Source organism: Sorex fumeus, unplaced genomic scaffold (assembly GCF_029834395.1).
Source record: "Sorex fumeus unplaced genomic scaffold, SorFum_2.1 ptg000098l, whole genome shotgun sequence".
NCBI lineage: Eukaryota > Metazoa > Chordata > Mammalia > Eulipotyphla > Soricidae > Sorex > Sorex fumeus.
In genome coordinates, this window is record NW_026606155.1 from 88,500,126 (window position 1) to 88,527,531 (window position 27,406).

Here is a 27,406-nt window from a genome sequence, read left to right on the forward strand (position 1 = left end):
ACTACTTCAAGAAATAAAAGAGGACACTAGGAAATGTAGACACATCCCCTGTTCATGGATTGAGAGAATTAACACTGTCAAAATGGTAATGCTTCCCAAAGCATTATGTAGATTCAATGCAGTCCCTATCAGGATACCCATGACACTTTTCAAAGAAATAGACAAAACACTCCTGAAATTCATATGAAGCAATAAACCCCCACAAATAGCTAAAGCAATCCTTGAGAAAAAGAAGATGAGTGGCATCACCTTCCCCAAATTCAAACAAAGCAGTAGTAAGTAAAACAGCATGGTATTGGACCAGAATGAGACCTGCAGACCAATGGAGCAGAGTTGAATATTCTGAAACAGACTCTCAAGTATATGATCACTTAATCTTTGATAAAGGAGTAGGAAATGTTAAGTGGAGCAAGGAAAGCCTCTTCAACAAGTGGTGCTGGGAAAACTGGACAGCTACATGCAAAAGAATAAACTCAGACCTCTGTCTCACACCAAGCACAAAAGTCAGATCAAAATGGATTAAAGACCTCAATATCAGACCTGAATCTATAAGGTACACAGAGGAAAATGTTGGCAGAATCCTCCATGATATTGAAGCTAAAGGCATCTTCAAGGATGAAACACCACTGACCAAGCAAGTGGAAGCAAAGATAAATAAATGGGACTACAGTAAACTAAGAAGCTTCTGTGTAGGATATTAACCCTAATTGTTTTAGGCTTCATCAGTGAATTGCCCCTTTTTCTCCTCTCAGAGAAGTTTATGCTCTTGCTAGCATCCAAAACTTAAAGTTTTTCTTTAACCTTTCCTTTGTATTTTATCTCTCATTGTCACAGTTCCCCAAGTCAGTCTTGATTACTTATAAGTCAAAACTTTCTGGTAATTCTGAACTTTGTATTTGTACTGCATTGTATTTGAAGTGCTATGTATTTGTACCTGCTTTTCTATTTCCCCTATAGTCTTTTTATATTTTACTGTAGAGCAGTCTTCTTTGGTTAAACACAGAAAGACTGTTAATGCTATGCTCCTAATATTTGGGAGTTGACTGACCCTGACATATATCTACCCTGAGGCATCAGTTATGGTTACTTGACTCAGGCTCCAGTTGCTATAGTTCCTAACCCCCAAAAAGGGAGGTCCTGCTATGGGATGGGATAGACCCAAGGCGAGTGGCAAAGCTACCCTGGCATCAAAATGGGACAGTCTAGAAAGCAGAAGTGCATGATCCTGATACAAACTATTATGACTTAAGAGACAGGACCTCCATGGGGAAGAACAAGCTGAACTGGCCTGAGGAAACTTCTTAGACTGGAATTTACAGTAAAAGTCCTTGCTTGCTCTCAGAGCCCAGAGAACTAAGTGTTGGGATCTTTGTCTCTTACTGTGTTTATCCAAACAACTGCAAGTATTGATAACATACAACTAGAGGGAAAGATAAAAGCAATGTAGATGTCCCTGGGAAACAAAGTGTCTCTTTGAGTTAGTCTCCCCAAGAGAATTTCCTCAACCAAATGTTTATCTATGTCAATGATCAATCACACCTATGTCTTTACCTCAACACCCCTCAGATGTTCTATAAGTATGCTAGCAACTCTGCATTAAATGGGCCATTTTCACTATCAGGTTGTGGTCCCCATCTCTCTGTCTGTCTCTCTGCTGGAGCGATCTGAAGAAGTCAGGAGGCAGCTATGGACCACCGAACGCACATGTCGCCATAGCACCCATACTCACTTTGTGAATTCACACTTCTGCGTGATCACCTGACTTCTTGTTAATCATCGATTTCCTTGAATGGGCACCAGTAACATCTCCATTCGTCCCTGTCTCATGCTAGTGTAGCCCAGTGGCGTCTGTTCATTCTAGGAACATGAAGAGCCTCAAACCGATCGGTCAGGGTCTTGACGAAGAGGTCTGACCATCTGGTAGGTGGGCAGCCACATGGTCTTTTGACGTCCCGTGGAATCCAGTTGGTAATGGCTCTAGTCCAGCAGTCATCTCCATATCTCATTACATGTCCAGCCCATCTGATTTTCAACGCCTTGGCAAACGAGACAGTGTGCCTGATTCTTGACCATCAACGGAGGTCGGAACTCCAGATTCTTTCTCTCATTTGAGTGAAACGTGATACTCCAAGCACAGCTCTTTTGATTCCTCTTTGGGAGACCCGAATAGCGTTCTCATCCTAGTTCTCATCCTATTTTCGTAGGGCCCAGGTCTCTGAGGCATATGTTAATGCAGGAAGAACAGTGGAATCGAAGAGATGTGCCCAGAGCCAGAGGTTCTTCGTCCTCTTAGCTATTTCTTTGACACTCTTGAAGGTGTTCCAAGCTGCTTTCTTCCTCCTGTGCAATTCAGGTGCCAAGTCATTTGTCATGTTGACTTCTTGACCTAGGTACATATAACCGTTGCATTTGGAGATGGTGATTCCGTTGAGAGCAAATGGAATGTCAGGAACAAGATTGTTTCTCATAAACATTGTCTTCTTGAGATTCAGCTGGAGTCCGACCTTTCCACACTCACGGTCAAAGTCGGCCAGCATTTGTGCCGCTTGGCTAATGTTTGGTGTTATTAGAACAATGTCATCAGCAAAGCGGAGGTAGTGTAGTTGCCGACCGTCTATCTTCACTCCCATTCCTTCCCATTCCAGTCGTCGCATGACATTTTTGATGGTGGCACTGAAGAGTTTCAATGAAATGGTATCACCCTGCCGAACCCCTCTCTTTATGTTGATGATCACTTCTTTGTAAAATGGTGAGATCCTGGTAGTGAATCTGTAATACAACTCACAGAGGATCCTGATGTATTGAGTTTGAATGCCCTGATTGGCTAGGGCTTCGATGACCGCTTCTGTCTCAACAGAATCAAAGGTCTTCTTTAAATCAATGAATGTTAGACAGAGCAGCATCTTGAACTCCCAAGAAACCTCAATGAGCTTGGTTATCATGTGGATATGGTAAATCGTGCTGAATCCTTTTCGGAACCCAGCTTGCTCGCATGGTTGTCCTTCATCTAGTGTTCTGTCAATCCTATTCAGGATGACTTGAGTGAACAGCTTGTAGATGACAGACAATAGGCAGATCCAGCGATAGTTACCAATGTAATGAATGTCTCCCTTCTTATACAGTCCTGCTGGTTTTCCATTGGGATGGAAACTTGCATTCAGACAGGTAGCATGTGAAGAGCAGAGCCAGCATATTGATGAGTACTGAGGGCAGGTTCTTCAGGTGTTCAGATCTAACCTTGTCTGGGCCAGGTGCTGTTCATTTCTTTACCAACGAAATGGCGTGTCAGATTTTGGAAGGGAGAACGTTGGGAACGACATATCCATCCTGAGGAATTTGGTATGTGGGCAGGTGAACGTAGCTATCAAAGAGATCTAAGTACAAGTCATGGATAATCTTCTCCATTGCCCTTCTGGAAGATGTGAGAGATCCATCAGGATGTCGGAGGGCAGTCATTTGGTCTTGTAGTTGGCGAAGGACAGGCGGGCATTGCAAAAGCTTTTCCTGGCTTCTGCCGCATGTGCCAGCACTGCTGCTCTTCTCTCTTTGAGCTCTTCCTTTATCGCATCTCTGCACTGCTTTGCGAGCTCGGACGTTTGCTTGTGGTTGCCTGAGGTATGCACCAAACCACGTTGGTGAATAAGCTCAAGAGTTTTCGAAGACGGGCATTTTTTTGTGGCTATCTCTCTCTTGGCATTTCTCACACAATCATGGAGGTGCTGAACCAGTCGATCGTATTCCTCGTCAATGTTGTCAATGACGGCATCTTCCCATGTTGCTGCAATAGTGCCAAAGAGCTCCCAGTTGGTGGTCGTTCTGGGAGTTCTCAAACTTTGCAGCCCTTTCTCCCTGCTCTGTGACGTAGAATTTTGCATGAAGGAGACGGTGGTCCGATCCTGTTTGGAATTTTGGGACAACAGCGACATCAGGCAAAACCGTCGACTGAATATGATGTGGTCAATTTCGTTTTGGAACTGTCCACTGGGAGACTCCATGTCCAATGTTTAGATTTGGCCTTCTGGAACTGTGAGTTATCATGGATGGTCTTGGTCGACATGATGTACTCAGACAGTCTCTCACCCTGTTCGTTCCATTCTAGGCAATGGGTTCTGATGTGGAGTTCTTCAGCTGATCTTCTTGGTCCTATCTTGGCATTAAAATCACCGACAATGATCTTGTAGAAGGTGTGGTCTTCTTTATAGAACTTCTCCAGCTCCATGTAGATCTTCTCAATTTCTCCTTCATCATAATTGGATGTCGGTGCATAGACAACGAAGATAGAAACTGCCAGCAGTGAGCCACATCTATTCAAGTGTAATTATCCAATTCGGGTTGTTAGCATTCGAATGAATCAATGTTCATGGCCAAGTTCGTGTTGACAAGGACACAGACACCTCCAATGCTTTTATCGCATGTTACAGGGAACAGTTCTTCTCCAGTGTCAAAAACAGCGTGATGTGATTAGTGCCTTCTTGTCTCGGTCAGACCAATGATGTCGTACTTGATCTTTCGCACTTGTACCATCAGGTTCTTGATGGATGCATCTGATGTTAGCGTATGTGCATTGAAGTACGGACAATCATTTTTGTCTTTCTTCATTTTGGCAGCCTAGTTCGGCCTTGAGATTTTATCAGCCTCTCCTTCCTCATCCTTCTCAACGCTGCTGTATTGGTGACTCCTTCAGGGTCAAGGGAATGTGACCCATTGTAATTACTGGTTTGGGCATATCGAATATACAACGGATAGCTTGCCAGGCTCTGCCGTGCAGGTGGAATACTCTCAGTAGCTTGCCAGGCTCTCTGAGAGGGATAGAGGCTTTTGGGGCAGACTCTAATTGCCCTTGTAGGTGTTTCCATGGTTCAAACCATATTTGAACCCTATCAAATATGGTGCGGAAAACCTGGAAGATGGGTATTAAGTGTGTGCAGCCACGCAGTCCAGAAAGCGTCCTGGAACGTGGTGGCGGCTGGGCAGAAGATTGAACAAGATTGGTTGAATAAGATAAGTGGAACTGAACAAGACTAAGCGAACTCTGAGACCTTGGACTCCAGGCTCATTGGACCGGAGCACAGAGATCCTCTGCCTGCTCCCACTAACCACAGATGACAAAGGGATTAAAACCAGTAGTCCCACCCTCCCCTGCCCTGTCTCCTTCCACCAACCTCAGAGACCCAGGGATTGGATTACACACAGAATACCCACCCTACCGCTACCGGTACCAGATTAAATACCTCACCCAGCAGACCTCCACTACCTCCACTCTTCTGCACCTCAAAAGAAACAGTGACCAAAATACAGAGAGAGCCCACAGAATGGGAAAAATTATTTACCCAATATCCATCAGATGGGGGCTCTAATATCCAGGATATACAATACACTGGTAGAAGTTTACAAGAAAAACACCTGCAACCCCATCAAAAAATGGGGAGGAAAAAAAACATACTTCCTCAAAAAAGAAATACAAATGGCCAAAAAGCACATGAAAAAATGCTCAACATCATTAATCATCAGGGAGATGCAAATCAAAACAATCATGAGATATCATCTTACACCATAGAAACTGACACATAAACACACACACACACACACACACACACACACACACACACACACAATAACCAATGCTGGCACAGATGCAGGGAGAAAGGGACTCTCGTTCATTGTTGGTAGGTATGCTGACTGATCCAGCCTTTTTTGGAAAACAATATGGACATTCCTCCAAAAACTAGAAATTGAGCTCTCATATGACCCAGCAATACCACTTCTGGGAAAATACTCCCAGAATGCAAAAACGCACAGCAGAAATGACAACTGCACTTACATGTTTATTGCAGTACCACTTATAACAGCCAGAATCTGGAAACAACCCAAGCACCCAAGAACAGATGACTGGTTAAAGAAATTATGGTTCATCTACACAATGGAATACTACATAACTATTAGGAGGGAAACGAAGTCAGGAAATTCACTTATAAATGGATGGACATGGAGAATATCATGCTGAGTGAAATAAGTCAGAAGGAGAGGGACAGACATAGAATGATGACTGTATTCATTTGTGGGATATAGAAAAACATTGTGTGAAACTAACACCCAAGGAAAGTTGAAACAAAGACCAGAAGGACTGGTCCTCAGTTGGAAGCCTGCTTCAAGCCTGGGGGAGAGGGCACAGTAGAAATGACATCTGCACTTGTATGTTTATTGCAACACTGCTCACAATAGCCAGAATCTGGAAACAATCCAGCTGCCCAAGAACAGATGACTGGTTAAAGAAACTTTGGTACTCCACACAATTGAATACTATGCAGCTGTTTGAAAAGATAAAGTCATGAAATTTGCCTTAACTGCCGCTACCCCATGCGAGGCTGTTTCAATCGGGGTACCCTGGAGGGGGGAGGGCAGATGAGACCCCTTCCTGCCCGAAGAAACCCAGCCCCAGTAGTCTAAAACCTCCAGAACTCAACCCCCGCCATGCTCACAACTGTTCTCCACACACTCAGGCTGAGCATCAGTCACTAGTGAACTTATTCCGGGACATCTTATAACTCACATCATCCATACTCCAACAGTACAGCAACATATTTGATGGAGTTTAAAGTAGGAGGCAACTGGGGCTGGAGCAATGACACAGCGGGTAGGGCATTTGCCTTGCACACGGCTGACTTGGGTTTGATTCCCAGCATCCATATGGTCCCCCAAGCACCACCAGGAGCAATTCCTGAGTGCAGAGCCAGGAGTAACCCCTGAGCATCGCCAGGTGTGACCCAAAACCCCCAAAAATAAAACATAAAAATAAAGCAGGAGGCAACCAATCTTAAAGTGAAAAAATTTTTTTACAGATATATAAAAAAGCACACAAGGCTCAACCTTTAATAAAATGTTAGTGATCTCTTATTGAAGGGCTTAATGCCCCTGGGTGAAATACAACAATCTTTACACTTTTTCCTCTAAAGCAACTTTTGGGGAGCATTTTTAGTGGTTTTTCATAACAAACAATACAAAATAAATTATTTTGGTTCTGCATTGGAGCAGGAGTTGGGGTTCAGGATGGGAAAATCCAAAATATGGTTGTGGAAAAGTATAGTGGTGGTGGAATTGCTGTTCAAATCTTAAATGTAATCAAATATTGAAAACTACTTTAGAAAATAAAAATTTTAAAAAGTGGATGGACATGGAGAATATCATCCTAAGTGAAATGAGTCAGAAAGAGAGGGACAGAATAGAATGATGGCACTCATTTGTGGAATACAAAATAACATAATATGAGACTAACACCTAAGGATAGTAGAGACAAGAGCCAGGAGGATCACTCCATGGTTTGGAAGCCTGCCTCATGTGCTGGGGGAAAAGGCAGTTGGGATGGAGAAGGGACCACTAAGTCAATGATGGTTGGAGGGATTGCTCGGGATGAGAGATGTGTGCTGAAAGTAGACTAAGCACAAAACATGATGGCCTCTCAGTATCTGTATTGCAAACCATAATGCCAAAAGGTGGAGAGTAAGAAGGAAGATGCCTGCAGTGTGTGGGGTGGAGTGGGAATTACGGGAGAAATACAGGGAACACTGGTGGTGGAAAATGTGCACTGGTAAAGGGATGGGTGTTTAATCATTGTATGACTGAAACTCAATCATGAAAGCTTTGTAACTGTATCTCAAGTAGGGTCAATAAAAAAAGTTTTAAAAAATTAAAAGAGGCCGTATGTGTGTCAGGGATCGAACCCAGTGCACACCCTACCTGTTATACTATCACTCCAGCTCCCAGGGTCCCACAACTTGGGAAGTGATTGCAGTCAATCCAATACACTACAGAGGTATTATTATTTTTTAATTGAAAAAATAAAATTATCTATAAAAGCCATTTGATCTTCACCTTTTTTAGTGATGGCAAGATGTATATATGGAGAAAATAACCCATTTACTAAGTATCTGCTACAAACGGGTTGAATTAAGAGGATTAGATAGGAAAATTAATGAATACACAAGTGGTGTTAAAAGACACAGATTGGCAAAAAAAAAAAAAAAACTTGTGGAAATGCAACTCACAAACCTCTTTATTTCCTGTTGCTGAATGCTATTCCATATACTTTCTTCTAAGAAAACAAGCAATTCTTCTGTGGTTGCCTTTTCACCTGCAGCCAGTTTAGACAGTTTTTCAGCTGTTAAGAAATATAAACAACCAAATTCAGTTAAGACAAAAGATCATTTTTGTTTGACAAGTATAACTCAGGGTCATGTCAGAACTCAATTAAAGAACTAGTGAGATAGAGAATCAACACTGCAGGGAAAGGATAAAACAGGAAAGCAGTTGTTTCCTTTCATGATTAAATGCCGTAGGCTTGTTCATCCCTTCCCCTCAAATAAAACCAACCACCAAAGGGTGTTATACCTAGAGATTCTCTGATAAAGCTGTATTGAGCATCTTCATTTTTACACTTGTAGCTCAAAATTGTATTGGCCACTTTCATATCAACTCGAAGCTTGAGGCTGTCAAGACCAAGTAATTCTAAGAAACAAACACAGGCAGCTCCTATTGAAGGTGTGTAGAAGGAGGACAGTCCTAAAACATAAGCTTCAGTACCTACTTGCTGGATCCTGAAAAAGAAAAGAATCAAAATCAAATCAGCACATAAACATTGCTTCTCAGCAGGAAAATCAGATGGAATTATATAAGGGATACGAGGAATGCCAGACACAGATGACTGATTGTTTGCTCCTCCCTTTCTGTGCCTTTTGCAAATATATATTTAATAGGTTCCTAGGAACTTTTAGTTGTCTTCTGGCATTACAGTCCCATATTCCCTTAGATTTTTTTATTCCCTTAGATGTTTTTATTTTGTTTTTTGGATCACACGTGGCAATGTTCGGGGGCTATTCCTGGCTCTGCACTCAGAAATTACCCCCAGCGGTGCTTGGGGGACCATATGGGATGCCAGGCTCCGAACCCAGGCCAGCTGCATGCAAAGCAAACACCCTCCCCACTGGACTATTGCTCCAGCCCCTCCCTTAGACTTTACTAGCTCTTACTAGTAAACACTACTACTCGTATTCCACCTACTCCTAAACACCTACTCCTATTATCCAAATTATTCTTGCTTCAAACTGTATCTGAGTAACATGGAGTAAAAAGATTGATAATGTATGATCTCATCAATTGTAAGCATTTACACACAACTATCCAGAAAAGTATTACAATTGGTTGGGAGGTCATACTGAGAACCATATGGTTCCCACAACCATAGGGTGACAGGGATCAAACCTGGGCAGCCAAGTACAAGGCAAATTCCTTACCTGCTGTACAATCTCTTAGGCCCCATACAGAAAATTAATACCACCTACATTGACATCAGAAAGCAAATACCTTATGATTTCTGCTATTTTTTTTTTTTTGCAGGTATGTGTGCGTGAGGGTCAGGGTAAGGGTGGGAAATGGTTGGATGATACCTGGCTATGATTATGCACTATTCCTAGCTCTGTGTTTGGGGACCAAATTAATACAGTTTTGAGGATCAAACCAGCCATATGCAAGGCAAGTGCCCTATCCACTTTACTATCCTCGAGCCAAAAGTACCTATTTTGAAGGACTCTGAAGGTCAAAAAGATAGCTCAATGGACAAAAATAAATGCTTCGCATGTAGGAGGCATGATTTGATCCCAGGCATTGCATATGGTCTCCTGAGCACATCCAAGATCTAATCCTGAGAAGTCAGGAGTAGATCCAAAGTTTGGTCCCCGAACCAAAAATTAAATAAAGGACTCTAATACATATACACAGGAAATTTTCCAAGAAAGATTCACGAGAACTAAATTACATTTATTTACTGTGCAGAATGAGATTCGTAGAATGAGAGACGTTTTTCAGTTTTTATCATTTTTATTTCTTGACTTTTATCCTAAAAACTCATTACAATGTTAATTCTAAAATAAACCAATACGTAATTCTCTATTTAAAAGCTTATTATATCAAACAATTATTCTAATTCTTTTTTTTCCCCAAATATCTCTGGTTTTGGGGTTAGAACTTGCAGTGCTCAGGGGCTTACTCCTGCCTCTAAGATCAAACCTGGATCAGCTACCTGAAAGGCAAGTACCTTACCACGGTCCAATCTCTTTGTCCCCAATTCTCCCAATTCTGTGCTTCATAAAAAGAAAAATATAAAAACAAATATCTTAAATACAAAATTCACATCTTTTAACAGAATTCCTTCTTTAGAGTAACTGCTATTATTTGACAAGTTTCCAAGTCATTTTAAAAATATTATTTAAAAATAATTTGGGGAGCATCGGATAAATAGCTTAATGGGTTAAACGTATGCTTTGCATGTGGAAAATCTGGGATCAATGTCTCACACCAAGAAAACCTCACCTTCAAGAAAACCACTGGGTATAGCCCGAGCACTGCTCTGTGTGGCCCAAAAATCAAACAAAAAAATACCAAAACTATATAGATAGATATCTATATTATCTCCTTTCCTATTAACAAGACTAATACTAAATCTCTCAAAACTTGGGAGATTTTATAAGTATTTAAGATCTTTGTTTTTACATAGAATAAAAGCTAAGTAAAGGGCTGAAGTGCCTTGCACATGGGTCACCCAGGTTTGATCCCCAGCACATTATGGTCACCTGAGCCCAGGCATGAATGAACCCCGAGCTCAGAGCCAGAAGTAAACCCTGTGCACAGCCAGGTGTGGCCCAATGAACACCCCCCAACTCCGTCCAATAAATAAAATAAATGAAACAGATCACTAGCCAAATATAATTCTTTTTTCATTTGGTTTTTGAGTCACACCTAACAGTGCTCAGGAGTGACCCATAGAGGTGGTAGGGAACCACATATGTTGCTGGGGATTCAATCTAGAATTGGTGGAATTCCAGGCAAGAGCCTTCTGTATTATCCATCTGCCACCATACCTCTCCTCCTTCTGCGGTGCCAGGGATTGAACCCAAGTCGCTTACACTTGTGAGGCACGCACTTGCTGCTGAAACACATTACTGGCCCTGGAATATAATCTCTTACTGTAATGTTTTCAGTACATTATTTTAAAAGAATGTGTAAAATATACAGAAATGCCTTTCATTAAAAGAACAAATTATGGGGTTAGAGAGAGTACAGCAAATAAGGCGCTTGCCTTGCATACAGCTGACCCAGGTTCAATCCCCAGCATCCCATCTGGTCCGCGGAGCACCACCAGGAGTGATTCTTAAGTACAGAGCCAGGAATAGCAACCCCTGAGCATCACCAGGTGTGGCCCCAAAACCAAAGAAATTTAAAAATAAAAAAATAAAAGTTATGTTTCAAATACTTACAGTTGCTTGGGAGTCTTGCTCTTAGCTAACTCCTGGACAAGAAAAGTACCAAATGCAAATGATGGCCGTCCGCGATGCAAATAATAAGCAAAATTCAGACGTTCCATTATAGCATATTTATTAACCAGGTCAGGGCTAGAAAAATGTGGGAGATGACTTGCTGCATCTGCAGAGGGGGAAGTGAAGCAATAATAATTATTTTTCTGGATCTGGTCATACCTAATTTCAGGGAAATTAATTTGGAAAATTTAAGTTGGGAAAATTAACTCTGCAATAATAAAACTGTTTGCTATAATCATTCTGTAACTATGTATCACTCTGAACCAACAAAACATAAGTTTTATTTTAACTAACCTATTTTCTTGTATGTTTTAGTTTTTGTATGTATACATGAAGCAATATATAAGCAAACAAACACACACTTTTTTGTTTTTGTTTTCTGAGCTATACCTAGTGGTGCTCAGGGATCAGGGATAACTCCTGGTGAGGTTCAGGGTATCATATGTGGTTCTGGGGATTGAGGCTGGGTCAGCCACATGCAAGATAAAAGCCTTACCCACTGCCCTATCCCTCTAACTTCTCAAATACATATACATATGTGTGTGTGTGTGTGTGTGTGTGTATATATATATATAAAAAATTTTATTTTTTTTAAAAATTTTTTTAATGTTCCAGAACTCTTGGGTCTTCAATATTTCTGAAATACCCACTCTCCACCTTCCCTCTCCCTTTGTTGATATAATGACTGGGGCTTTCATACATGCTTGGGTTGTGATGCTTATTGGAGGCTGTTCATCTGATTATAGTACTCGCCTGAGCTCTCCCCCTTTAGTCACATGTGCATGCTGGGGGCTGCACTCTTCTAGTTATTGTGCCTACACATATTTCGACTGTAGTGCTAGCTAGAAGCTGTACTCCTGGTCTTGATGTAAACTCATGTTTCATTGCAGATCTCACCGGGGCTGCAGACTTTTGTAGCAGTGCTTGCACACACCATGTTGTGTGTCTATTGTGGTGCAAGGGGGTCTGACTCACAGGAATCAAGCCTGTTGCATTTACAGATCTAATTTGGGATCCAATTTGTAGCCTTTTGCATACAAGAAAGGTACTTTTGGCAGCCTAGCCATTTATGAACCCCTTCAAATATGTTTTAAACATCTTAAGCCTCTTAAAACCAGACAAAGATCATGCCTTCGATTTTCTTTGTTCCCCTTAAAAACCTGATAGAGTGCTACATCTAAAGATTGGTAAGTAGCCAAAGAAATGTATCAAAGCACATTTACAGGTGAGTGCCTCAGGTTCAATCCTTGTGTCTGTATGGTTCCCTGAGCACCACTAGAAGAAGCTAAAAAGAAAAAAAAAAGTAACAAGACAGATCAATGGAGCTGGTGGCATTAAAACAAAATAAAGGAGGTTGGAGAAATAGCACAGGGATTTAGATGTTTGCCTTGCATGACTGACCCTCATTCAATCCCCAGCACCCATGGTCCTGAGCACTGTCAGGAATGATTCCTAAACACAGAGATGGAACAGTCCCCAGCACTGCTGCCTATGGCTCAACCCCTTCATCCACTCCCACAGTCACAAATAATTTTTTTTAATTTAAAGGAAAAAGGGATTCTGACTGATACCTAGTAACTTCACTGAGAGTAAAAAATACTTCCATTTGGAAATATGCAGTAAGATGCAATAAGCACTACTTTATTCAGTATACAACAAATGTTTAGTCCATTTATTATAGACTCTGTACTGGGCTCTCTGCACTAGGTAAATATAGTAAAATTTGAACTAATAAAAGTGACCCATTAGAAAATTCATTTAATAAACATCAAAACAAATGTTTATAAGTTATATATATGGGCTGAGTACTAATTTGAAGCCAACATTAAATAATGTCACCTATTAAAAGCTAACTCTAAATATAAAAGCAGAAAAGAAACTAAAATAGAGCTTAAGAACGACTAGGGGAGTCAGTGTACAATGGGTTGAGCACTTGTCTTACACGTGGCCTACCCAAGTTAGATCCCTGGCATTGTATCGGATCTCTGCCAGGAATAATCTCTGAGCACAAAAACAGGAGTAAGCCCTGAGAACTGTTGAGATAAAAAAAAAAAAAAGGCACAGGAGTTAGCAATAATACAGGGGTTAGGGTACATACCTGGCATATGACTGACCCCAGTTAGATGCTTGGCACCACATGATGCTTCCAAGTACAAAGCCAGGTGCAACCTTCCAGAAGTCAGAAATTTTTTGGGGGGTGAGGGCTCCCAAGCAGTGCTCATGGAGTCCAGGGACTGCCCTGGCAATTTTCAGGGAACTAGGTTGATGGTTCAAATCAAGGGTCCAAGGATGCAAAGCTACACAGGCCCTGTAGTAATGGGGATCACCCAGTCCACCCCTGGAGATCTCCAAGATCAACCCACAATGATGTTCAGGGGACCAGTGGTACCAGTAACTGAAGCTGGGTCAGGTGCATGCTAGGAAGACACTTTAATCAACGTACTACCTCCTGACCTAAAGTGAAACTCTTATGGCCTAACAATGATAACAAATATGTTCATCTGGTGCATACTAGGAGCCATGAACTTTGAGAGCTTTTTACTTTTCTGATGCTAGAGATTAAATCTAGGGTCTCACAAATATGAGACATGTACCTTACCACTGACCCACATCTTTGATCATGAGTTTCTTTAGTACCTTATCTCCTTTCAGTCTCATGTAGCATATCAGATGAATACTATCACTACCCTGACTTTATGGAAAACTGATGAGCAGAACTTTGGAGAAGTATGACTTCCCTAAAGCCATATAGCAATTACATGGTAGACCCAGGATTTGTCTAATGTTCATAATTTTCCTGCCCTTCATAATAGTCTATTAAAAACAAGAAGGACTTCGAAAGAAATAAAACTTTTAGATAAAACATAGATTATATTTTCCAGCAAGCACAGCACTAATATAATGACTTTAAACTTGCAATGTTCTATTCAGTTTCCTGGAAAATATTTTCTATTAGAATATACCTTTGGGGCTGGAGTGATAACACAGCGGGCAGGGTGTTTGCCTTGCATGTGCCCTGACCTGGGTTCAATTCCCAGCAGCCCATATGGTCCCCCAAGCATGGCCAGGAGTAATTTCTGAGTGCATGAACCAAGAGTAACCCCTGTGCATCGCTAGGTGTGACCCAAAAAGAAAAAAAAAAAAAAAAAGAATAGACCCTTATTTTTAAGGTAGAAAGCAGAGAAAAAAAAATTGATTGGTTCTATTATCAACACTGCTGAAATACTTCTGAAGTAAGTAGAACCCTAATAATTTACCTCCTATTGCGAGTGTGTTGGTAGATTGCCAGCCAAACAATCTGCTAGGATCAAAGGGCAACAGTGACTGAAAAAGAGAAAAGTCAAATGTTAACTCACTTAAAAGTGAATAAACAAAATTAAATGAAAGGACTTCATAGGTAGTATGTTTCCTGTCTCCACAACAATTAAAAAAATTCAGGACATAAATTCTCAGAGCACAATGAACATATGTATGATATACTATATGATATACTCATATGTTAATAAAAAGAGAACTTGTTATTTTCCTTCTAAAGACTCTCCCCACTTTAGACATTAGCATGAGGGTGGGTGTGGTAGAGTAACACTACCTGCCTAAAACATTACCATAATACTCTGAATCAGGGTATCTCAATAAAAACAAATAAAAAAGTAAACAACCGGAGTCAGAGTGATAGTACAGCGGGTAGGGCATTTGCCTTGCACGAGGCCAACCTGGGTTCAATCCCCAGCATCCCCATATGGTCCCCGAGCACTGCCAGGAGTAACCCTTGAGCATCACTGGGTATGACCCCTAAAGCAAAATAAATAAATAAACAAGATGCAAATAAAAGCAAACAACCCTGTGATACTGCCAACAGAATAGAGGCTGTTTGGCACAAGAGCTCAATGACTGACTGCACGCTTTACCCGCACCACCAAGTTACCAAAATTGTAAAAATAGAACTCAAGCTAAAAACTAGGGAGGAAGGGGTGGTAAAGCACAAACTGGGGTGGTAAAGCCCCAGCTGTTTGCTTTTTTGTTTTTATTATTGAGATACCCTGATTCAGAGTTTATAGTGATGTCTTAGGCAGATAGTGTTACTCTACCACACCTACCTTCATGCTAATGTCTGAAGTGGGGAGAGTCTTTAGAAGTGGAAAAGAGCTAGACACAATAGTTGAGGCACAAGGGAAAAAAATAATAAAGACTCTCCCATATTTCAAATTATGTCCTCAGAGTAGACTGTTTCGGCAGAGGTGTAGTAAATTCTGATGTAAAATGGAATTAGAAATACTTTCAGAATCAAAAGGCAAGGTCTGAGGTCAGAAAATGGTACTAAGTAATCATAACTGGAAAAGCTAAAGGCAGGTCAGAGGAAGATCAAGGTTTTAAAGGAATGTGACTAAGCAAAACATCAGCAAATACAAAGGAAGAAACAAGATTAAGGTCAAATCAGTGAGAAAAAGATTGAGAGCAGACAGCAGAGGTGATATAAAATCTGTCTAGACCAAATACTCTAGGAAAGATGATAAACATATTGGAGGGGGTATCAGAAATAGGAAACAACTATCAAGTCAAGATTTAGATAATTAAGGGAAGAATAGCTTTGACTTCAAACTGAGTAAATTTGTCATGGATTAAGGGTAGAACCAGAGAGACAATTCAAACGCTGTGCACATGCTTCACATGCAGGAGACCAGGGTTTGATCACTGGCTTATGGTCACCTGAATGGTCACAGGGGCTCCACCCAAACAACCCTCCAAACAGGCCTGGGACTAGCCCTAAGCACTACTGAATGTGGCCAAAAAAGAAAAAAGAAAAGAAGAAAAAGGAATATATGTCCCAAAATAACAGGACTAAACACACATTTGTTAACCTGAAAACAAAACAAAGAACAAACTCAAACTACTATTTTTTATGTTGACTGAATTCACTTTAGGTATGAAGCTATATTTTGACATAATTCACTTAAGTACAGTTGTACCACTGCAACTCAAAGTGCTGATCTGCATTAAGATGCTTGTGCAGGGCCAGAGAGATAGTACAGGGGTAAAGATGCTTGCCTTGCATGCAGCTGATCACAGTTCAATCCCCAACTCCACACATGGTTTCCCAAGCACTGAGCCAGGAATGATCCATGAGCACTGAACCAGGAGCAAGCCCAGAGTACTGCTGGGTGTGGCCATGAACAAAAACCAAAACAAAACAAAACAAAGTCTTGCGCCAAAATAGAAACTGAGTACACTGCTTGTCTTTAACAAAGACTTGTCACACTGAGGGGGTTGGGGGAATGAAGGGGAGTCTGCTGAACTAAATGTGTGCCTTGTCATATATAGACTTATCTACTTTCTTTTTTTCTTTCAGTGTTGGGGCAACACCTGGTGATGCTCAGGGCTGCTCCTACCTCAGTGCTTAGGGGTTACTCCCAGTGGTTCTCAGGAGACCATGTGGGGCTGGAGACTAAATCCAAGACTCATGAAGCACTCCAGCCCACTGAACTATCTTCCTGGCACACTGCCTAATTTTACTGCATGTCACTTACTGCACTTCATGAATACTGTGTATTTTACAAATTGAAGGCTTGTAGCATCTACCAACATCTACCAACCAAGTCAATCTGCATCATTCTCCAACAGCAGGTGATCACTTCCTGCTTTGTGCCACATTTACTTTTTAGATCTAAAACTAAAGCACAATTAATGATTATAGTAAAAATATAACTTTATATGCACTGGGAAATTTTTTTAAAATGTGACTTGCTTTACCAGCACTCACTTTATTGCAGTGGTCTGAAATAAAGCTTGCAATATTTCCAAGGTGTGCCTGGAGTTTTAAATTCAGGACAAGATTCTAATACCACATGCCAGCAACAAGCAGTTCACTGACACCCATCTGGGAAGCCATTATTTAATAACATTAGTCTATATCTTATCTCACATTAGAGTGAGATTTTACACACTGATAAGACTATAGCAATTATATCAAATTAAAGACACCAAGATAATGTGCATACCAGGGAGAAATTGTTTTAATTTATTCTTTTGCAATAAGACAGAGTGTTCTTATCTGAGGATTCTTGAATAAATTTCAAAGAATGAGTAGATTCTTTTGAAATATAAGCAATGTAATTGTCTTTCTCAACAGAGGAGTCCTAGTACTCTCCCTCTCTGGTTTTGGGGTCACACGTCCTTGTGCTCAGGCACTACTTGGGATATGCTCAGGGGTCACTCCTAATAGTTCTAGAGGGATGTAACATGCAGTTCTGGGTTTCAAACCCTGGGCCTCCTATATGAAAAGTAATCACCCCAGATCTGTGATTTACCTCCCTGACCCTCTCTTACATTTTTCTGTCCTGAAAAAGGCTTTAAGAAGCACTGATTGACAGAAATAGCCCAATCCACTAAGAGACAGTAAAAAAAGTCAGAGGCAGGGGGTCAGAGTGATAGTACAATGGAGAGAGTGCTTCCCTTGCATGAGGCTAAGCTGGATTCAATCCCCAGAATCCCATATGGTAACCTGTACACCACCAAGAGTAATTCCTGAGTGCAGAGTCAGGAGTGACTCCTGAGTACTGCCAGGTGTGGCCCGAAACAAAAACCAAAAAGAAAAAAAAATATTATCAGAGGCAGAGGGAGCAGTTTTTGACAAAAGCAGCAGACAGGTATGCTGGTCAACTACCTGTATGCCAATTCCACTCTTTCCATACTTTGCCCATTCTGCAAGAGATCTACATTTATTTCCCAACCCACTTTGTTCCTTTTCTATCAGTAAGTATTATCTAGCTAGGTACCTTGGCAGATTCAAAGTGGGGAGAAGAGAGAAACCAAGACACGAAGACATTTTTCTGTATAATGTTATCTGAGGTATCTCTTCCATGATCTGTCCCTACCCTTTATTTTCCCAGGTTCCATTAGAAAGCCTGGTTACGAGCCTTGAGAGATGACTCAAATTCCTGAGTTCATATAACATCTCCCTTTGTACTGTTCTTGCGGCCTTAGGGGTGTTGAGGGTCCTCTTTGTCAATTTTGTGGTTAACTTTTGTTTGTTCTGTGGTGCCAAAAATTGAAACCAGTGCCTCACATATGAAAGGTAAGTGCTCTACCACTAAACTACATTCCTAGCCCAATTTTGGGTTGCCTTATCACTGGTTTCTCCATTCTGCTATCATTTGATATGTGTAATTTCCTATGCTAAATGTATTACATTTGAAAAACTTAGAGCGTTTTCTGTTGACCTGTTTGAACCTTGACTCATATTTCCAAATACTGTACCTGAATGAGGTGATAGAGTGTGATATCTGGTGGCAGGATACTAGGGGCAATGTACTGTGGAAAGAGAGCAGTTTTTAACTTGGGATAAGGAGTTAATGCCACCTTCAGTAGCTGGGGGTCCACTTTCTTCAAACTGTTCTCATTTTCTTCATTCTGAACAACCTAAGTAAAAAGACACCAAAGTATACTGTTTTTTTTCTTATTAGAACTTAAGTACATTCTCACAAAATCTATGAAATAAGATGAACACAGAAAGAGTATATGATAGTGAAAATAGCACAATGAGTGGTAAAAAGCAATAGTTCTGTTTTTTGTGCCAACCTAAACCTGCTATGGGGTAGACATTTAATATCAGGTCTCAGTTTCCTTTTTAAAAGTTTCCAAAATTAGATTAGCAAATTCTTGCTCAGTTTCCAAAATTAGAAAGTTGAGCAAGACTAGTGGTTTTATAGCTTCATGTAAAGAAGTCAATTTGTAAAGCACCAGAAACTCTCATTCATTGTTGGTGGGAATGCCAACTGGTCCAGCCTTTTTGGGGAAAAACAATATGGGCATTCCTCAAAAAAACTAGAAAATGAGCTTTCATATGACCCAGCAATACTACTTTTGGGAATATACTCGCAGGGTGCAAAAACACACAGCAGAAATGACAACTGTACTTATATGTTTGTTGCAGTACCATTTACAATAGCCAGAATCTGGAAACAACCCAAGTGCCCAAAAACAGATGACTGGTTGAAGAAATTATGGTTCATCTACACAATGGAATACTATACAACTATTAGGGGGGAAATGAAGTCAAGAAACTTGCTTATAAATGGATGGACATAAAGAGTATCATGCTGAGTGAAATAAATCAGAAGGAGAGGGATAGACATAGAATCACTATATTCATTTGTGGGACATAGAAAAACATAGTATGAAACGAATACCCAAGGACAGTTTAAACAAAAGCCAGAAGGATTGATCCTCAGTTGGAAGTCTGCTTCAAGGGCTGGGCAGATGAGGAAAGGGCAGATGGAATAGAGAAAGCACCATTATGACAATGATGTTGGGAAGGGATCGCTCTGGATGGGAGCTATGTGCTAAAAGTAGGTAAAGGACCAAACGTGATGGCTTCTGAGTATCTGTATTACAAACCATAATGCCCCAGAGTAGGAGGGAGGGAGGGAGGGAGGGAGAGAGAGAGAGAGAGAAAGGAAAAGTGCCTGCCACAGAGGTAAGCTGGGGGTGATGGTGGCAGGAGGGATACTGGGGATATTGGTGGTGGGAAACGTACACTGGTGGAGGAATGGGTATTGGAACTTTGAATGACTGAAATCTGATCATGAAAACTTTGTAACTGTATCTCATGGTGATTCAATAAAAAAATTAAAAATTCATTTAAAAAAATTAATTTATCTCCTGAAATCAGGAGATAACTCATGTGGCAGAGCACATCCTCGCATGTGCGAGGCCCTGAGTTCTAGCCCCAGCATCGCCTAACCCCCTGAGCACTTCTGGGTATGGTACTTAGTTAAACATTAAATATTAAATATATTTTAAAAGATTAAAAAGACTAGATGACTTCTAGGTGATTCCCCCTTGGGAGTAAGTTATTCTTTGATAAGCAAATAAAAACAGAGGAATAAACATATAGCATATATGCAGTAATCTAAAAGAGATGGGATTAATTCAGCATCAGTGAAAAGCTTTTGAAAATCAGATGCTTATAGCACCAAATTCCTTTGAACAATGTACATTATACTTCAAAAGAAGGAAAAACAGGTAAATTTTTACTGAGTTCTTAAAAATAATTTATATGGGTAAAAATTATTATTTCCTTTTTACCCCTTTAAGAGGGCAAACAATAAAGAATAATTCCCAAGACACAGATCTTAAGTATACTTAATCCAAGGGACAATTATTATCATGAAAACATACCTGGGGTATAAGAGAGAAAAGAAAGGAAGGAAGGAAGGAAGGAAGGAAGGAAGGAAGGAAGGAAGGATGGATCTTTACCACATGCCTTTCAACTTTAAATGATCTGAAATTAAATTTGAAATTCACCCTGTTTAATGCTCTTTAAAAACTTGCAAATTAAATATTTTAATATTAACTGAGATATAGAAAATTCATAGATATTTCTGCAAAATTTAGTCTTATTTCATCATAATAAGTACAAGTGTTGTCCATACCTGGCTGACACCCCCAGGGCCATACATTGTGGTAGCAAGTGCCAGGAGGGTATGTCCTTCCAATAGCATGCTGCTTATACTAGCCTGATTGCTAGGAATCAGTATCTGAGCATTTGCAAGACTAGCCTGGAAAATCAATTTTGGATCTGAAAAATAAAAAGTTTTCTTTCTAGTGATGCATTACTTAAGATTTAAGCATTTATAAGAGAAAAAAATGAACTCTACTCATAGCATACCTTTCTAAATTTAAATGCAACTAGACACTATCACAAAATAAATAAATGAGTAGTTCTTCATAAAAATAAAACCTTTGAGACTAGAGCAACAGTGCAGAAGGTAAGATGCACGTGGCCAACCCAGATTTGATTCCCCAGCACCCCATCTGGTCCCTTGAGCCCACCAGGAGTGATCCCAGAGCAAAAAGCCAGGAGTAAGTCCCGAGCACTGCCGGGCAAGGTGCAAAAAATAAAAAAAAATAAAAATAAGACGTTTCTTTAAACAAAGAAAAAAAGAAATGAGAAAGGTAGTAATGAGGGATTAAAAAATGAACAAATTATATCCTAATGACTAAGACATACTGCGAAATATTTAACCATTAAAAAAGGGGAAATTTTTTATGGATAGACTCGAAAGAGATTATGGTTAGGTCAGAAAAAAATACTGTATGACCTTAATTATATGTGGTATCTAAAACAAAAATTAAATACTGACTGGCAGTTGCCAAGGCTAAGGGCAAAGGTGACTGGGTGAAGGGAGTGAAAAGGCACCAACTTCTAGTTATAAAATAAAAATCTTGGCCCAGACTTATCTCAAACTACTTACTTCACATATCAGGCTGTGAGTTCAATCCCTGGCACCAAAAAAGAATAAATAATTCATAAGGACATGAGTATACTACAGCTACTATTGTTCTGTAGTGCCAACACTAACAATCTCAGTAGTAGCACACAAGACTGGATGGGACTGTAAAGTATAAGCCAAATAATCTAACAAAAACTTTAATATAGAAGGCTTAATGAGCAACAATACAACTTTCACAAATTTTCTCTTAGGTGAAGTACTTTTTTTTAAAATCATTCCATTAGTCATTTAGTGGTAACAAGCAATATAAATTATTGTGGGCCAGCTAGGGCCTTGAGGGGTTGTTGGGAAAATGAAGACAATTGTGGAGGGAAGTGACAGTGGTGGTGGAATTGGTGTTGGAAAACTGAATGATTATAACTAATCATCCTGAAAAATTTAGTGAACTATGGTGTTTAAATAAGGTAAAGGTAAGGCCCTCCCGTTGATCATCGATTTGCTCGAGCGGGCCCAGTAACGTCTCCATTGGAGACTTTGTTGTTACTGTGTCTGGCATATAAAATACTCTCGGTAGCTTGCCAGGCTCTCCGAGAGGGGCGGAGGAATCGAACTCGGGTCGGCCATGTTGGTGTTTAAATAAAGGTGGCAAAAACGTTTTTTTAAAAAAAAGTAACACTGTATCGCACATATAAAAGCTGCTAAGAACTGATTTTAAACATTTCTTCCCACAAGATAAAATCTCATAACTATGTATGAGAATGAATGCTAACCAGACTTATTGTGGGGATCATTCTGCTACGTAAGTATCAAATGATGTCTAAAACTAATAAAATTATTTGTACACAATAAAACCTCTTTCATTTTGTTTTGCTTGGGGTGAACCACACCTGGTGGTGTTCAGGACTTACTCCTGGCTCTGTGCCTTGGGTATCTCATGTGGTACTGGGGATAGAACCAGAGCTAGCTGGTTCTATGCAAGTTCTATGCAAGGCAAGCACCTAAACTCCTAAACTACTTTTTCAGCACCTTAAATCGCATTTAGAAGCACAAAATAACTGGAACAAATTACATTAAAAATAGTATCAAGAGTTACCTTTAGTGATAATCTTCCTATCTACCTAGTCTTTTTACCTACAGAGACATGATTCTCTTAAAGTTGTGGCTTCCCATTTCTCTATAATGTATATGTTATTTTATCATCAGCACCCCAAAATAAAACTCCACAAATTCACATTTAATTAAAAAAAAAAAGTCAGCACTTGCCTGTATCTCCTCTTGAGATGTATGTTTACCTTACTCTATGGATGCATTTACTTGCATGTCCCTTATATATTTTTTGGTTTTTGTTTGTTTAGGGGCCACACCTGGCAGTACTCAAGGCCTACTTCTGGCTCTGTGCTCAGAGATCATCATCATGAGATCTGGCTCATGTGCTCATACCCCAGGTGGGACTTGGGGTACCACATGGGATGCCAGGTATTGAACTTGGGTCAACTGCATGCAAGGCAAGTACCCTACTCACTTCACCCCCTCCACACCCCCAGAAATACTTTCTCACTTTGGGGTACACTTCCCCATTCTGGGTAGATGTCCCACAAATCCTTGCTTGGGCTATATACTTTTGCTTTCTCCACTCTGGAGAAGCCCATGTTCTCTCTTAAGTCTGTCTGTCTGTCTGTCTGTCTGTCTCTCTCTCTCTCTCTTCTCTCCTCTCCTCTCCCCCCTCTTTCTCTCTTCTCTTTATCTCCCCAATAAATTTGTTTTACTTCAAAATAAAAAAAAAAAGAGGCAAAGTATCTGTATATCTAAACCATGAGACCCAACACTACTGTAAGCACTGGATGCAAACACAATAATTAAACTTAAAACTGTATCTGTCAGTCAGGATGTGGGGATGGGAGGGAACCTGAGGTCAGAGGCAGAGGAAGGAGACAGGGTGGTGGGGAAACCTGAAAACCTACTTGTAAACAACTATGTAAATCAGTGTCTAAATTAAAACAATGATAGCAATTCTTTATTTGGAGAGAAACTAGGCCTGACATAAAAGTGAAGGTCTGGTTGTTGACATTACTTGTCTGGTGGCTCTCCACATTCCATTTCCCCAATCTCTGAAAAACACCAGATAAGCCTTCAGAGATCACAGGGCATTTCTATGCAATTAGGGTTGCCATCAGAAGCACAAATGCAGAAAAATGGAACCATCCCACACATAGGGTGCAGTACTTTCTACTCCATATGGTGTTCCTTATTAAAAAGATCTAGAACAGGTTCCTGAATGACCACTTCCTCATGAAAAAGTCATGCCAGCCTACTGGAGAGCAGGAATTCAGCCTATGATAAACTAGGACAAGAGAAATCTGAAGAAAGGACAGAGACAATATGGGGATGAAGGGAAACTGACCCTGACCGACTTCAGTTCAGTTCCTAGCACCACATATTACCATAAATACAGAGGTCACTCCTGAGAAAAGAGCCAGGAAAAGACCCTGACTACACTGGATATGACCCCAGAAACATCAAAAACAACAACAACAACAACAACAACAACAACAACAACAACAACAAAATGGGGCCAGACAGTAAAAAGAATTTGCTTAGCATGCTGTCAACCCCAGTTCAATCCTCCGCACAAGTTTCCCTGAACACCAATGAAGGTCACTCCTGAGCACAGACCAAGAAATAGCCCCAAGAACCTTCTGTGCATGGCCCAAACTCATATGCCCCTATAAAAATAAACCCTATTATGTATATACTTTTTTTAAAGAGAGGGGCTAGAGAGATAATACAGAGGTTAAGGTAATTGCCTTGCATGCAGCTGATCCCAGTTCAATCCCCAGTTCAATATAGTCCCCAAGGATCACCAGGAGTAATCTCTGAAAACAGAGCCAGAATTAGCCCTGAGCACTGCCAGGTGTGGTCCCCAAAACAAACTTAAAAAGAGAAAGCCAAAGAAAATGGAGTACAAGGCTAAGGGTGAAAGGGAACATAACTACACAAAGTCTATTCCAAGTCTAGCCTTTCTTGGCTAGCAAGAAGCTAACATCCATAATTCTCTTCAATAAAGCTGATCTACATTATTGTCAACAGTCAAATCATTTGTCAACAGTCATATTATTTACTTAACGAATTGTAGATTAAATGTCATTCAACAGACCAGTTATTTATCCAGAGAAACTTTGAGTTTAATATAGTATACACCCATACCTTTTAAATGACTGGAAACTTGTCGACACTGAACTAAAAATTCAAACCAAGGGTAAGCTTCATGTAATTCTTTTTTTTCCAAAAAGGAACAATTGGATGGACTAAGTCTGTATATAAACAAACAGAACCTCTCAGATTAACACATAAGATAAACAAGATAACCATGCTTGTTCAGGTGACAATAAACACAGTTTTATTACACAAAAAAAATGTTAAAGTTCTCAGTACATGGAGGGCAACAGAATCAAACATAAGTAGAACTGAGTCTGGTTCTACCATTTAATAGCTGTGCACCATAGTCTCTTCTGAATTCTGCTTTTCCTCATCTGTGAAGGAAATGTGAGAGTAACCATCTGAGGTTTTTGTGAGGACTACGTAAGAAAATACACGTATAGTACTTAGCCTAGTGCTAAGAACAGTTTGTTTTACATTTTAGAGGATATTTAAAATACCTTGCAATGGTTATGAATTCAGAGTTATTACCATTCTCTTGATGTTAAAAGCAATATAAATTCTGTGTAATTCCAAGTCAAGTTTTAAAATACTTTTAAACATTAAAAAAAAAATTTTTGTTGTTTTAGGACCACACCCAGTGCTGCTCAGAGCTTCCTCCTGGCAGTGATGGGGGTGTTGAGGCTAGAACTGGGTGGGGTGTATGCAAGGCAAGGGCCCTACCCATAGTACTATCGCTCAGACTTTCAATATTTTCAACTTTCAAAATAATTCTTTTTAATATTATTTAAAGCTTTGAATAACATTAAGAAAAAATATAACCAAATCACAAGCACTGACTTGACCATAGCACTGAATTAAAATATGTATCAACGTGAAATTTGGGGTGAAGTGGTGAATTATTTCAAGAAGATGACCACTGCTTACGTGTGACTTCTTAAAATTATCCTAAATGTCACACTTAGAATTAGTTAGAAAAAAGAAAACAGGAATACCCACTTAAAGATGAATCAATTCCCAGTACTCACTTGTAATAGTCAAGATAGACATAGAGCAGATACTGCAAACTGTGCTCCAAACAATAGAGAATGAAGAGAGAATGGAAATCCCAACCTTCCTTGGACCTGTAGTTTTGAATAGGAAGAGAGTCTTGCATCACACCCCCAACACAATTCAGTCTTAGAAGGAAGAGTTCAAAGTCTTGTAGTTCAGATGTAAGAAAAATTCCATTCCTATTGGGCAGATTTAAGAATTACAAGTCAAAAAAAGCTGACAGAGTCAGAGCATGCCAAATCTATTCCATTAAGTTTCAATTACTTGAAAAATAAATATTTACAATTTAAGACTTTTAACATGGACTTGACAAATATGTTCTGAGATGTATTTTTGCTAGATTCCAATAACAGTTTCTACACTATTATAGTTAAAGGTGTAATGATGGTCTCAATATAGCTTAACTTTTTTTTTTTTTTGGTTTTGGGTCACACCCAAAGTACTACTTTTGGCTTTGTACTCAGTCAGGGATCAATCCTGGCAGGCCTAGGAGACTCTACTGACCAGGGATCAAGCCCAGGTCAACCACATGCAAGGCTATATTACCGTTCTGGCCCCAGCTTAAATATTTTAAAAACCTAAACTAAATTACTTGGTTTTGACTGAAACCATACAACCATAAGAGTAATTAGTTCCTGAGGCTAGACACTCTAATCAGTAGTTTCCAATCTTTTCACACCTGAGAAAAGATCAGTTGAAAACCACTGATCTAGGGATTGGAGTGATAGCACAGTGGGTAGGGCATTTGCCTTGCACGTGGCCGATCCAGGTTCGATTCCCAGCATCCCATATGTCCCCCGAGCACTGTCAGTAGTAACTTCTGAGTGCATGAGCCAGGAGTAATACCCCTGTGCATTGCCGGCTATGACCCAAAAATCAAAATAAATAAATAAATATTTAAAAGAAAAAAAGAAAACCACTGACCTACTGCCAAAATAGCAGTACAAAATAGAGAAATTTATTTATTTATTTATTTTGTTTTGGATCACACCCAGCAATCCACAGGGGTTACTCCTGGCTCATGCACTCAGGAATTACTCCTGGCAGTGCTCGGGGGACCATACGGGAGGCTGGGAATCGAACCTGGGTCAGCCACGTGCAAGGCAAACACCCTACCCACTGTGCTATCACTCCAGTCCCCAAAATAAAGAAATTTAAAGTAGAATAACTTGGACGAGTATTTTTTAACATTCAGATCATGGCCCTTTTCAAAATTTTTCCCTTTGTAAACCCCCTGTCCTACTGGTTGGCCCTCTAGTCTCGTGCCATGCCCTCCCCACCCTTTTCACCCTTGGAACAGGGCTACAGGGGACCCTATGCCCCAGCTGGGAAACACTGATTAATACCAACTATGTAAAAAGAACAGAAATTTGCACTGGAAGAGAGCTACAGTACAAGAGGTAGAACCTTGAACACAGCTTTGCACATAGCCGACCTGGTTTGATCCCCTGCATCTCATATGGTACCATTACTACCAGGAGTAACAGAGCCAGTAGTAATTCCTGAGCATCGCTGGGTGTGGCCCCAAAAGCCGCCCCCCCCCCCCCCAAAGAAAGGTGCGCTGGAATACTAGTTAAAATTTGTGTTAAATAAACATAC

At 40.2% G+C, this 27,406-nt stretch overlaps 1 protein-coding gene across 1 annotated transcript in view; it reads right to left on the reverse strand.

The window, feature by feature from the left end:
- The window catches only part of SPG11 (SPG11 vesicle trafficking associated, spatacsin), a 101,502-nt gene that overhangs the window by 30,064 nt on the left and 44,032 nt on the right, over positions 1–27,406 (reverse strand). Inside the window, exons 16-23 of the mRNA XM_056134056.1 lie at positions 25,783–25,986; positions 24,803–24,909; positions 20,798–20,943; positions 18,621–18,782; positions 14,624–14,690; positions 11,307–11,472; positions 8,386–8,591; positions 8,047–8,155 (exon numbers count right to left, since the gene is read on the reverse strand). Coding sequence (XP_055990031.1) covers positions 8,047–8,155; positions 8,386–8,591; positions 11,307–11,472; positions 14,624–14,690; positions 18,621–18,782; positions 20,798–20,943; positions 24,803–24,909; positions 25,783–25,986 — 1,167 coding nt within the window. The remainder of the gene's footprint in view (positions 1–8,046; positions 8,156–8,385; positions 8,592–11,306; positions 11,473–14,623; positions 14,691–18,620; positions 18,783–20,797; positions 20,944–24,802; positions 24,910–25,782; positions 25,987–27,406) is intronic.